Source organism: Melanostigma gelatinosum (assembly GCF_949748355.1).
Source record: "Melanostigma gelatinosum genome assembly, chromosome: 11".
Taxonomy (NCBI): Eukaryota; Metazoa; Chordata; class Actinopteri; order Perciformes; family Zoarcidae; genus Melanostigma; species Melanostigma gelatinosum.
This window is the reverse complement of record NC_136644.1, coordinates 9,950,926-9,964,588: the sequence shown is the minus strand read 5'-3', so window position 1 is coordinate 9,964,588 and position 13,663 is coordinate 9,950,926. Positions and strand designations below refer to the sequence as shown.

General features: G+C 40.8%; 2 protein-coding genes across 4 annotated transcripts in view; both read right to left on the bottom strand.

Moving 5' to 3' along the window:
• vps37c (VPS37C subunit of ESCRT-I) overlaps window positions 1-2,620 on the bottom strand; it is a 10,137-nt gene extending 7,517 nt beyond the window's left edge. The window contains exons 1-2 of one of the 2 annotated variants that reach the window (XM_079279029.1): window positions 2,134-2,620; window positions 1,579-1,692 (exon numbers count right to left, since the gene is read on the bottom strand). In XM_079279029.1, coding sequence (XP_079135155.1) covers window positions 1,579-1,671 — 93 coding nt within the window. In that variant the 5' untranslated portion in view covers window positions 1,672-1,692; window positions 2,134-2,620. The remainder of the gene's footprint in view (window positions 1-1,578; window positions 1,693-2,133) is intronic. The other variant, XM_079279030.1, reaches the window with a different exon arrangement.
• A 2,747-nt stretch (window positions 2,621-5,367) lies between these two features.
• Window positions 5,368-13,643, bottom strand: LOC306783997 (uncharacterized protein). Of its 2 annotated transcripts, none has more exons than XM_079277801.1 (6): window positions 13,516-13,643; window positions 8,833-8,917; window positions 8,608-8,718; window positions 7,025-7,081; window positions 6,467-6,637; window positions 5,368-6,091 (listed from the first exon to the last, which is right to left on the bottom strand). In XM_079277801.1, exons 2-6 carry the CDS (start codon window positions 8,911-8,913, stop codon window positions 5,984-5,986), a joined length of 528 nt encoding a protein of 175 aa, XP_079133927.1. In that variant the 5' UTR covers window positions 8,914-8,917; window positions 13,516-13,643; the 3' UTR covers window positions 5,368-5,983. The 2 variants fall into 2 exon arrangements, with proteins under 2 accessions (XP_079133927.1, XP_079133928.1); XM_079277802.1 differs by lacking the exon at window positions 6,467-6,637 and adding an exon at window positions 6,371-6,412.
• Between the last annotated feature and the right edge of the window lie 20 nt (window positions 13,644-13,663).

The window sequence follows — 13,663 nt, the reverse complement described above, 5'->3', positions numbered from 1 at the left end:
CACTTCAGAGTTTGTAATGCTCTCCCTCAAAACCCTGTCCTCACACTCAAATAGACCCTGCTTGCCATGGCGCTGTACCCCGGCATGAAGTGAAGCCCATCGTAGGACTGAGAACCGGGTTGAACCTGAAGTTACCCTGCTGACCCCAAATAACATTTTGTAGTTCAGGGCTCTGGTCAGATTCAGCAAAACCACATCTGTAAAAGTAAACTAATGGCTTAATAGGAAAACTAGCTAGTCGTAAAAAGAAAATAATTTTGGTTCTGCTCATCTGTTCCTAAACAACACACTGGTAAATGGACTTGTATTCACTTAGCGCCTTCCTAGTCTTCCGACCACTCAAAGGACTTTACACTACATGTCAACATTCACACGCACATTCACACACCGATGGCACGGCCTTCTGGCAAACAAGCCTGCCTGTCTGTCTGTTTTCACGTGGCGCTCTGTACTTCAGCCCCAGGGCTGTGCGACAGACATGGGCGGAGCAGAGCAAAGTCAGTAACGTTATTTTTTTATTTTACGTTATCGGGCAACTGGCTGCATTTTACTGGCCTACCGTGTGTCATTTTGGCAGGTTTCAGTGTTACAGTAGGGGAGACTCGGGGGAACTGCAACAAGGAGCAGCTATAACATCTCAAATTGCAACAATGAGAACTAAAAATGAACAGATTATTGTTGAACAATATCATTTAATCACAGCAACCACATTAAACTGTATGGAATAAATGTACAGGTTCCATAAACCTTGTGAAGTGAATTTCAAGTATGAATAAATATATAATTTTCCAATCACAGGCTTGCTTTCAGATTACAGCTGGTGCGTGTTTAGTGTGTTCAGTAACTTACTTGCATGCAAATGTGTCTGCTCTGTGTTGGCAGCACCTTTTTCCACACATGCTTTTATGCAAATCCAGAGAAAGTGAAGTTTAGCCGACTTTCTTTCAGCAGCAAAATACATAACCACCTAAAGCTGAGCCAATGACATACACTTGTAGCCTATGTTCAATATACACAGAAGGTTAGCCTGTGTCTATCCAGTCGCATAACCACACTGGCTATGCGACTGGAACCTGGGGTGCTTGTTTTAATGTAATAGGGTATAAGTGTTATATTACCAATAGCGAATTGACAAAAAACACAAAACCTGAAAGGCAGAGTTTAAGTGAGCAGTGTGATGGGCATATACAGAGTTGTGGGAAGGACTACAAGGGCTAAACATTCACATTAATGGGAGCTTCCTAGTACTATAGGTTTTTGTCAAATTTGGCCAGCAATATTGCTTTAGTTCTCTTCTGTGGTTACCAAAGAAGGAAAGAATGACTCACTAACCCCACCCAGACTGTCCACTAAACTAGAAACAAGGCATATCATTCATTAGCATTAGGGTGGCTTGTGTCACACACCCACACTGAGAAGGGCAACTAACCAAACACCCTGCAAGGATTAATGACTTTAAAAACAAATTCCTAATGTCTCACAAAACACTTGTCATTTTAGAATTCAGCCTCTCGAAAAGCTGAAACATGCTGCATTGAAAAAATGAAGGCCAAATGGAAAGTGAATCATAATTTGTACTTCGTCAGACTCCAGAGCCATAGACTCCACCCTCTCTGGGTTGTCCAGGAGCTCCTGGAGCTCTGATTGGCTCAGGTCCTGGAGCTTCTCCATCTGATTTGCCAGGATGGCTGTCTGTCGTAAAGGAACCAGGAAATGAGAGTTAAAAACAATGTTTGGAAACATAAAGTGGACAGTCAGAGAGGCCCAGCCTCTGAATCTTAATGCTACCACCGTTGAGTAGATAATTAATAGCCATGGACTTATTGTTAACAAATCTAGGCAAAACAAACCATGTTACATGCAGCCACTCCCTTAATAAAATAGCAACCAGTGGTAGGTGACAAATGTGGGCATTTTTTGTTAATAGTAGCGATGGTAACATTTGGAGTGCACTATTTTGTACACAGTAGACTTAACGATAGTGTTATGTTGTTGTTACGTTGGCGTTAAAGAGTCATACTACAGTCATCCTCTCGAGTTAAGTGACTGCAGGCCACAAAACAGAACAAGCTGTTCAAACGAGCACTGGTAACAGCGACGCAACACACCGGGTAAAAATAAACTGGTACTTACACGACGCTAGCAAACCAAGTTGAGCCCGACACTGACTGGTGGTGACATCCAACACCAACTATTTATCTCAGGTGACAGGTGACGTGACACGTCCTCGGGATCTCCGACCAGCCCCGACGGAATCCAGCTGAACGAAAAGCTGCCGAGTCGTCTTCGAAGCACTTTGACCGCTGAGCTAACTAGCTACTCGGCCAAGTCCAATCTCACCGGACAGTTCCGCGTTGAACGATATGATGGCAACAACAGTTTGTATGATCGCAATGTCAGGTATCTAGCCACCGTCAACTTCAAGGAAAGCCCAACGATTTGGCGATGAAAAACGGAGCCCAGAATGCCGCCACTCGGTCCTGACGACCACTATCAAACGCCTCGGTGTTCCGGCAATGCTAACCTTAATAATCATACGACTTCAGTCGATAAAATGTGTTAGAAAAGGACAAAATCTTCACTAAAATAGTTAAGTTTCACTCCTCACTGACTGAAACCGCCGCCATCTTGGGAACTATCCACGTTCCGAGGTTTGCGGGGGTGTTCGGACAAAATTGAAATATTCTAAAACAGCACAGATGAACTGTAACGAACTCCTGATTCATAGTAATACATATTTTAAATACATAGTATTTGCCGAGGTATTTGTGTGCGATTAGATTTAACTGGGCCCATTGTCCCTCTGGTGTCCCCTATGTCGCAGGGTAATGGTGGGGTCCCGTGCTCAGCTGATACACGGGAAACCCCCATGTGACGGTAATGTCCCGCCCACTGCTGCCAGTGCTTCTGTCGATGGCTAAATCTCCGTCACCCTGCTCTGCTGGAGGAGCTGCACAACACTGCATTTGCACATATTTACATACTACTTCCTGGTCTCCTAATTGGCACATACATCACTGAGTGAAAAGAAAAATGTGTATTGTATGTACCTTTAATGTACTTTGGAGAAGCCAAAGAGGAGAGGTGTGCAATGGATTCAATCTAATCTAATCTAAAGAGAAGTGCCTGAGAAGTTTTTAAAAAGTGAACTCAGTATAAAGTGTGTTGCCAACTGTAAAAAAAAAGCCATGGTTTTATGCAGAGTTTTTATATTTTTATATTATTTTATATTCTCTAAATGCAGGGTTAGAGGATTTGACATAACAAGAATACCAATTTTGGTAAGAAGTCACAAATTTGTATTATTAAAAGCCTTCAATCAGTGAAACTGTTTTAGATTATTATCCTGAAGGAATCAAAAAAAATTCAATCAACAGCAACAATCAACAGGAAATTAGGAATTTAAAAATGGCAATGTTCATGAGATGTAAAGTAAAAGAAAAAGGAGTAACATAAAACACAATGATAGACCACCCCAAGTGTAAGATTAAGACCCACAGCCAAAGAGCCAAATAAAGTACAGTAGGTAAGATAAGGTAAAGAAAAATGGGAGGTGTACATGTCTCTATTTATATTATATTAGACATTTAGCTTCTCAGTGGTCACAGGACTAGGAAAGGCTGTTGGCTGTGTCTTTGTTCTGAGCATCCTGTCTATCAACATACAGTAATAAGAACACTGCTTGACCTTTTTACAGACAACCTCAGTATTTGATCCACATTTGTGTGGCAGACTGTATTTTCAGTTTAGTTGCATGAAATTACAGCAATCGTGTAAAAAGCAATCGTTAAGAATTCTGTGAAAACTTTTGAAGCTGCAGAATCAGAATCGGTTTATTGCCTAGTACGTTTGCACATACAAATAATTTGGATTGGTGATTGCATGAATGCAATTTAAGTCGTATACAGTTGCCGATGATGCATCAACAACTGATTAAAAATACCCACGGACAGAGTAGAAGCTGCTCTTAAGTTGGCTGCCCATGCCCCGTCTTGGAAACACTTGTGACGGTTCAAGGTATGGAATGACACCATCAGTCATATAAACAATGTATTGGCACCATTAACACCACTTGAATAAGACACATATTTTTGCAGCAAAACCCGAGTAAAAACACTATAATGTTGCTTATTACAGCATTCAGCCCTGCAGTAAATGCATCTTTGTGAGGCTTATGTAAGGCTTTGTGCAAGCTGTTTGTTATTTTGTACCCCCCCCCCCCAACATACATGAAACACAGACACGAGCTACTGCTCAAAAATGATCATTGAGTTGAGTAATACAGATGTTCATGTTAGTGCTCTCCGCTACATTTATTTTCTAGTTTCAATTGTTAGAAAAAAAAGAAGAAAACAAACATAAAATATCTTTAAAGATATTAAAGTGAAGACAAAATGTACTGTAAGTGTCATCGAGGTAACCAATATAGACTTCCAGGAAAAGGTTTTACATAGTGTAACCTCACCATGATCCTGTTATCATCCTATTATCTATTGTCCTATTATCACCATGATCCTGTTATCATAGTAATCCTATTAGGGGCTGGACATGGCTGAGAAAGCTTCTTCTAAAATCAAGAAGAAGCTTTCTCAGCCATGTCCAGCCCCTAATAAAGTCTCGGGAAGAAACCAGACTCCAACTCTGGAGGGAAAAGCTTGAGAATGACCCTCCTCCAACTGTCATGGAAATACCGCCCACTGAAAACCTTCCCCCTGGCCCAGAAGTACCATGGGCTCAATGGAAAACACTAAACCGCCTCAGAACAAGAACGGGACGATCAAAAAGCTGCTCTGGTCAGATGGGGCTACAAGGCTGGCCCAACCACATGTGAATGTGGAGAAGCAGACCATGCTATGGAGCATTGCCTTGTCTGTCCTCTATTACCCAACCCTTGCAACTCAAAAGACTTTGCAGTGTTCAATGAAAATGCAAAGGACTGTGTAAAGAAATGGGAAACTGTCATATAACCATCACGCTTCAGTGAAACGAAAAGAAGAAACCATGATCCTGCTCACTTAGAAATATTAACATATAATCTCCAATATTTTAGGAATTATGTTCCATAGTTCCACAGCTGACATCAACGGTGTCACAACATTATATATATTTATAAAAGAAAGGGACATACAGAGGTGTTATTCTGAGCTGAGGCTGACTTAGCCTCTGTGTAATATTTGAGTGAGGGCAAGAAAATGCTCTTCAAAGAAATGACTGTCAACACATAAAAGCAGTAACTTTTGATTTTTCGGATATTAAATTAATATCCAACCATCTCAAACAACGGTAAACCACCGCTAATTAATCCGCGACGAGACGCTCTTATATATGAATGAAAAACAGTGTTTTCTGGGTCTGTAAGAGGCAAGACACAATTCAATTCAATTTATTTTGTTTAGCCCAAAATCACAAATCACAAATTTGCCTCAGGGGGCTTTACAATATGTACACATGGGACATCCTCTGTCCCGGGACCCTCACATTGGTACAGGAAAAACTCAGAGAGAGACTCAGGGTTTGTTAAAGAAAACCTGCCACTGAGCAGGTTAGGTTAACATCGTCAGTTACTATGGGAACAGACTCAGAATTTAAGTTTCTTATTTCTCTGGAACTTAAAACCCAGAGTTTCCCTCATCTCAGGGTTTAATGAAACAGGGCCCTGACCACATATACACTGATATTGATATATCTACAATAAGCTAATATTGTCCAATATATCGTCTGACTGTGTGGCTCTATAATATCATTGGTATGAAAATAACTTACCGTATTTTTTGTGTATTATCCCACTATATTATTATTTTTCCATTCATTTTGGAAAGTTAATTTCCATTGACTTTGAGGAGGAGTAATTTGCTACCTGACACTGTTTTTTTACACAATATCAAATGTCATCAAATCCACTAAAACAGAAATCTGCCGGATTGACACTTTTGTTAGGAGAATTATCTGGTTTTTAAAGAAAAGTGTGTTTCCTGTGTGTGTATCAGTCTGTTTTGAGTGCTTTGAGGGCGGAGACAGTCAGGAGGCAGTGCAGGACCATGGCCCCAATGTCATAGAGCAGCAGCAGCAGTGTCAGACTCCAGCAATATGCCTGCAGGAGACAATGAAACACATCAAACATCTTTACGTACCCAAGTGACTAAACTGCAGTGATCTCCAATAATCTCTGCTGACTCTTTCCATGAGTCCGGGCCATCCCACTCTTCCTGATCTCTTATGTCAGAAATGTGTTGGTGCCGCACCCATTCCTTTCCACCCTTCTATGGTATCTATGCACCCATTGATTTCTCCTTATCACATCACCATTCTTCCGTCTCGCTCATCTATCCATCCCCCCAACCCAATCCCCATTCAGCTCATCTGTCATTACTATTATCAGTTTTTTTTGTCCTTCTTCTTCTTTGTCTTCACCCTGAGGAAAGAACGGATAAGAAAGAAAAGAAAAGTTGGACAACAGCAAACTGACCGCCAGGCGTGCCCGGGGAGGACATACACCAATCATTTCGTAGTCATCGTTGATGAGAGGATAGTCCTCACACAGCTCGTTGGATAAGGCGCTGAGGTTGTAGCAGTAGAGGCAGAAGGCAATCAGCGCCCCCAGCAGGCTAACCGCGTGACTACACGCGCAACCTCGAAGCTGTGGAGGAGGGCAGTCAAGTTCCATCACTGTGCACTTACACTCATACACTGATATATTGCTGCAGATTTGAACATATGAATTTATTGTAAAGCAAGTATTACTGTTGTCTTCTTTAGGCTCGGCGTGTCAAGTCAATCTGTGCCTTAGGCTGACTGTGAATTTTAGCTTAGCATATAACAATAATAATAATAAATTAATAGACTCTATTCATACAGCACTTTTCAATACAAAGGTTACAGAGTGTTTTCGAAGATAGAAATGGCAGACAAACAATGATTTGTATTCTTAGATTATACAATGTAACCGAGACTTGATGATGTATCAGGTGTTGGTTTGCCCAAAATCTCCCATAAATCTTTAGATTAGCTTTTTATGTGAACGTACCAGTCGTCTGCTGGAGTTCCTTTCATTGGCAATGGTGAATATTCCTCCTGTCACAATCTGTAATACACAGAATATTGTACTTTAACTGGCAGACTCAAATTGCTTTCATCAGAGTAAAGAACATGGGAGAGCCTTGTATTTCATCATGTGATTTATTTTTTCTGACAGTATATTATTTCATCTACGTTGACATCCTTTCCACGCATGGACTGATTTAGTGCTTTAAGGTAGAGGTGGGGAGCATGAATCACTTTGCAGATTTAAATAATTCAATTTGTTCAAGATCACAGACTATGTTTGTTTGTCTCTTTGAAGAATAGCTTCACATTTCTTGACAGGAAGACAACAGTCACATGTCCATGCACATTTAAAAGGTTACTGGAGGCTGTAATCATTCTTCCTGGTCATACTCATGGAGGACAACATCCTTGTTCTGTGTAAAAAGAGACAGTAGTGTAAAGTTGAGTGGCCAGACCACAGAAGTAAGTCTTTCTTTCACTCACTTCCTGATTAAATTGCATCTGCTAGCCAGATCAAGATGTTGATGACATGAGGCTTACAGACAAAAATTAAAGGAACTGAAAATCAAGACTCAGATTTCAGAGGAGAAATGTGTCTGTTTCGTAACTGGATACATTGAAAAAAGGAACCTGCCTCTAATTGTTTTATTTTGGATTTAAAAGCATTTAACTAGAATAATTCATTCAAGTCTTTCTGTAATATATTTCATGTCGAACCCTTTTTTCAATCTGTATATATATATATATATATATGTAAGAGGGGCAGTTGTGAGACAGAACTACAGCAGGTCCTCCTCTAATCAGAAAATTGGCGGTTCGAGTCTGCATGTCAAAGTGTCCTTGGGCAAGATACTGAACCCCAAATTGCTCCTGATGGTTGTGTCATCGATGTGTGAGTGTGCGTGAATGTGAATTAGTTTAGATCCTGATGGGCAGGTGGCACCTTGTATCACAGCCTTTGTCATCAGTGTATGAATGTGTGTGTGAGTGGGAGAATGTTGACATGTAGTGTACAACACTTTGAGTATCTGGAAGACTAAGGAGCTTTACAAATGCAAGTCCATTTACCATATATAATATACTATGAGCCAGGACGTGCGTTAGTTCCTTATGGGACCTCCCTTGTCCAGTGTTGACTGCTACTCTACTCTGATCAGCAGCGGCACAAATCCTCGATGTGATACAACAGCAAAAACAAATCAAATGCTGATCATGCCACAGGTGAGATCACCTGTCACCCAATCAGAGGCGTACTTGTACAAAATAAAAATAAAATATATTTGTAAATGCCTGGTGCTGTTCGGTCAGTTTGGTATGTACAAATATGGATAAATATTCGCCTAAGCGTTAAAAATTGTCTCAGTTTTTTGCTGTAAAGATTTAAATTGTGTTTTCTTTAATCATTTATTTTGAAGTTTTTTCCACAATACAGTTTTAGAGAAATGCCATATTTTGTTGCATATTCGGTAGAAAAATGGAACACCTCCCCCCCCCTCCCCCACACACACACACACACACACACTGTCAGACTAAGAATTAGAATGCGAATCATGAGGTACATACTAGAAGTCCTAAAACAAGTGGCAGTATGAAGAATTTTGGCAGACTTGGGTCAGTGTAAGCAAGTGGGACAGCCAACAGCAGCTGGAACAGCCCCAACAGGATGGTCATCACCTACAAGACACAGAGTTTTGGCATTACACATTGTCGAATAACCATCTTTCGGACTTCAAATTCAAGTTAAGGTGACTCCACCCAAACTGAGCGGTAGTGGAGTCCTGATCTCACCGCAGCGGCTTCATGGTCAAACCAGGCAAAGAGACGACGTAACCCGGGTTCAACTGCTGCCACCACACCCTCAGAGGACATGTTACTGCAAAACAGGAAACGTTAGTCAGATACCACAAGGGAACTGATTTGAAGTGAAGAATTTGAAGTTTTTTTCACAAATCCACTTCTATTATCATCAAACCAAGTGCTACCACCCTCGATTACAGTCCATATTTACAAATAAACAATACAATGTTCCATTGCATGTACAATGTCAACTTTCATTCTGCTACCACCAGCCAACTGAAAGTTGCTGAACATGGAACTAATTCCATTTAGTCAAGTACTGTACTTCGGTAAAAATGGAGGTACTTGTACTTTATTTTTATTTGAGTTTCTTCATGCCGAATTCAACTTCCACTCCATTACATTTCAAAGGTTAATATTGTTCGTATTACTTCACCACAATTATCTGACTGATTTAGTTACTTTACAAATCAAGATTTTAAAATCCAAAACATATAAAGACGATGTCTTTATATATTAAACTACCGATCCTGCTGCAAGTGGTCATAATGTACTGCCAGTACTCCCCTTGACTTCATTATCATTATTAAATGGTGAATGGACTGTACAGCACCTTTCTAGTCTCTTGACAACTCAAAGCGCTTTAACACTACATGTTATCATTCACACCCATTCATACACCGATGGCAGGGGCTACTAAGCAAGGTGTAACCTGCCCATCGTACAGTCTTCGGGTGCAATTTGGGGTTAAGTGTCTTTCCTAAGGACTGGAGGAGCCGGGGATCGAACCCCCCATCTTCAGATTGAGGAACGACTTGTGCTACATTCTGAGCCGCGGTAGCTGTTATTAGTAAAAGTAGTATCGTTGGTGGTGGTAGTAGTAGCAGTAGTAGCATTGGCGGCGACAAAGGTAGGATAAGTCGTAAATGGATATTGATCTTTTTTTAGATTAGCTTTTCTAGGAGTCTGACATATGTTTTGTAGTACATAATACAACCCCAGTTCAAAACACCTGAACTATCACTGCAGGACTTTTACTTGTAACAGAGTCATTTTACAGTGTGGTATTAGTGCTTACAGTTAAATACAGGATCTGAATACTTCCTCCACCACCGGTGGACTTTACGACTCCCTCAATTCTCAGACCAAATGTCTCCTGATCCCATCTTCAAAAATAGATGGGTAACAAACTTTTATTTAGAAGGGACATGGTAATAAATGACACTTTAAATACTTTGTTAACTGCCAGTTAATATGAAATCATTACACCATAGATAGAGACAATATAATGGTTCATTAAAATAAGTCGAACTGCAGAAAGGAAATCTTTCCAAGGCAAGCATTCTCGTTAGAGAATAATGTTTAAAACTGCATACCATAATCAGAGAGAAAGAGGAGAGCAGACTGTAGAATAAAAGAAGAGACATGAACAAACCCAAAGAGCAACAAAGACAGATCACATGATCATGAGACACACCACTAGAAAGGGGAAAGGACAGTGGGAAGCCAATGAAACTCAGAAGCATGTGTGTGGTATTTGTGCAAGTGTATTCATGTGTGTTTCTATGTGTGCTTATCTGTCTGAACAGGAAGAAAGGATTTGCAAAATAAAGACCAAAATGAGGTAGTGAAAGTGGGGGGTAACGGGAACAGAGCGAGAGTCTGTTAGTTCATCAAAACCACATGTCGCAATCCTCTTAGGAAAGACAGGAATGCTGTTGGATGATAAGCAGATGTGGTGAGAGGAAGAGGAGAGAAAGAGGAGGAGGAGGATGAAGGGAGGGTAAGAAAAGAGTGGGGTCTGAGAATAAGAGGACGGAGGGAAGGAGAGGTTCACATGAGTTGACAAGGCCCACCAGAAGTGGGAGGAACATTTTGCAAATGAGTTGTCTGTAAACATTTGTCAATGGGTTCATTAGCACCGACCACCGGTTGGTCAGCGGAGGCCCCATTGTAATTTAAAGGATTGTTATCAATAGGGTTAGCTATATAGCTATCGAGTTTTGAGTCTGTTTGTTTGTTATAAAGGCCCGAGTGGCACTGAAAGTGCAAGGAACACATTGTTTTTATAGTTATTCTGTTTCGCAATTACATTTTCAAGGGGCTGGGTGGATGCTTGACAAGTTACAAAAATTGATCGATGATGTCATAGTGTTGTGTAAGATTTATATGTTAATTGGGAGAAGAGAGTTTTTGTTCACAAATAAATAATAAAGTCTTAACAAGATTCAAATTTGTCTTTGTCCGTTTATTCCGTGGTACGTATTGAGTAGAAGGCAAAGCTTCGACTAAGTACAAGATTCAACATCATTTTATACATACAGTGGTCCACTCCTCAGATAAATCATACATAGGGGAGTACAGGTCTTTTGACACAGGCTGTCTTGATCTGCTCATTATCTAGTTTCTGCCAGATGTTTCAAGGTAAGATGAAACTTTCAACTACAAGTTCATCATTACTGCATACTTTTACCCACACGTAAGTTTCGGATTCACAACACGGACACATAGATCAAATGCATATTTTACCATTACATTAGGTCATGTGACAATATGCCATTTTGGGCACGTAACAGGTGTGGAGTTTTTCGGAAAAAAATGGTGAGATCATTGTTGTCATCTTCAATGTCAAAAATCAAATTGTTTTGCTTGCCTGATAAGAAGTCAGCCATTTTGGGTTTTGTGTGTATTTTTTCATTTCACCTCCTTCACACTTTTTGCATTGAAACGCATTTTTGATACCTTTGGTATTCTGGAAAACTCAAAACTTGGTGCACACCTCAAAGCCTGTGAACATTCAGCAGGCTAGCTCCCCCTAATATGTCCCTTAGTTTGGTCCAAAATTTGGTACTGACAATTCTCTCATGATTTTGGACATATATTCCTTTGCCCCACTCAACCAGGAGTCAGCCATTTAGATTTTTGTGCATTTTTGGTATTGTATGCAAACTATTTTGAACTCCCTTTGAACACATTTATCAGATTTGTTTTAAATTTGGTTGGGATAATCCCCCTTCCAACTTCCTGTTGGTGTGACTCGAATACACATTGTTCAATCTGCCCCAAATCTTTCATGCTTCAGTCCAGGCCTGAACACATCTATATCTACTGTTGACTCACAGTCCTGCCCCGCACACTATAGCCACCTTTAGAACAGTTTGTTGTTTGTTGATGTTGAGGCATCCTTGCACTCAGCAGAGAGTACCCTTGTATGATTGGCGTTATCCGTGCCCCATAAACGTTTGCCCCCCCTTTCCTTCATAATTGATGAACCGTTGCAGTATATTGTGAGAGGCATACTTGCACTCAGCAGCGAGATCCTCTTTCATTAGTGACAGGGTAATAACAAGTATAAACAGGGTTCATACGGGTATACAAATGGTAGTTACAGGACAGGACAGAGGGCAAACAGGTACAGACAGGGTACATACAGGTACAGACAGAGAGGGCAAACAGGTACAGACAGGGTTCATACGGGTACAGACAGTATAAACAGGGTACATACAGGTACAGACAGAGAGGGCAAACAGTACATATAGGTACAGACAGAGGGCAAACAGGTACAGACAGGGTTCATACGGGTACAGACAGTATAAACAGGGTACCGATAGGATACAGAGAGGGCACATAAAGGTTCTAAAAGGTGTAAACACGCTGGACAAGTAAAATTTGGCACTTTAACCTCACAGCTCACAGTCAATAGGTAAGTTTCCATTCACCTGTTTGTGGAAATTCCAAAAATGAAAAACAAAATTGAAATATTGCAACATAAAGTTTTTACACTTGGCTGAAATGGAAAAGACAGAAATATTGGACAAAGTGCATTGGAAAACAGACTTTTTCGTGGTACTGGTATTAATTTAGTCTGTTTCCTGTTTTATTTTGAGGTTCTGTGCCTCATGTGTCCTGTGTTTGACTGAGTTTCCCTCCTTTTTTCCGCGTGTCACCTGTGTTTAATAAGCCTTGTCAGCCTTTCTCTATTCCCATCATTTCTACCACCAACCAATCAGCTTTCAGCCTGCCCTCATGTCTCCCCACCTGTGTCTGGTGTCATTCGCTTCTTGTGAATTACTAGTCCAGTCTTTTTACTGTTGGTTGTTTGATGGAGTTTTGTTGAGTGTTACCTGCCTACTGTCTCCGTGTTTGCTTCCTTTCCCTGCTACCTAAAATCATAACATAGATGAGACGATTGTCTTCGAATTTACTGAAAACTGCAGTGTTAGTTAAAAACACTGCTGATCCTGTATGCTTGGCCTGTAGTGTTGCTACTTGCATCTTTCTCGGGAAATTCCAATTAAAACAACTTCACACTCAACACTGTGTTTCCTTGGGTCCTGAGCAATACACCTGTCATGACATAGTTACCTCACAGAGGATCGAACATGTGAAACTAGCCTCTGGTCCACAGGGAAATAAACACCAATAGCCCCACACAGCTTCAGATTTATAATGCTGTTCAGATCTGAAAAGGGTTGAATTGTATTACTATGGTACGTCAGTGTACCCCAAAATAACTTGCAGAAGACACTCTACGCACGTAATCACAAATGCGGCACTGCAGTTCAAGAAATTAACCAATGTGACTTAAACATGCGCCCCCAAACACTCCGCCCCCCCCCCCCCCCCCACCCCGATTTACTGTGTGACCCCAGAAGGTTTCCGCAGGTCACTTACCTCGACTAAATGTTTTACAAGTGTAACTGAGATGTCCTTCTATGTCCCACCGAGGAAAACAGTCTGATGCACTTATAACGGAAAAGACTGACGACAACAAAATGACTTCTGGAATGCACGAAACTATTAGACGAAGTGTAGGAGGAGC

Excerpts from the sequence above, each read along its gene's own strand:
- LOC306783997 (XM_079277801.1), bottom strand. The coding sequence starts at position 8,913 with ATGTCCTCTGAGGGTGTGGTGGCAGCAGTTGAACCCGGGTTACGTCGT. Across the intron at positions 8,719-8,832 it reads TTGACCATGAAGCCGCTGCG|GTGATGACCATCCTGTTGGG; the intron begins GTGAGATCAGGA and ends TGTGTCTTGTAG. Across the intron at positions 6,092-6,466 it reads CTCCCCGGGCACGCCTGGCG|GCATATTGCTGGAGTCTGAC; the intron begins GTCAGTTTGCTG and ends TGTCTCCTGCAG.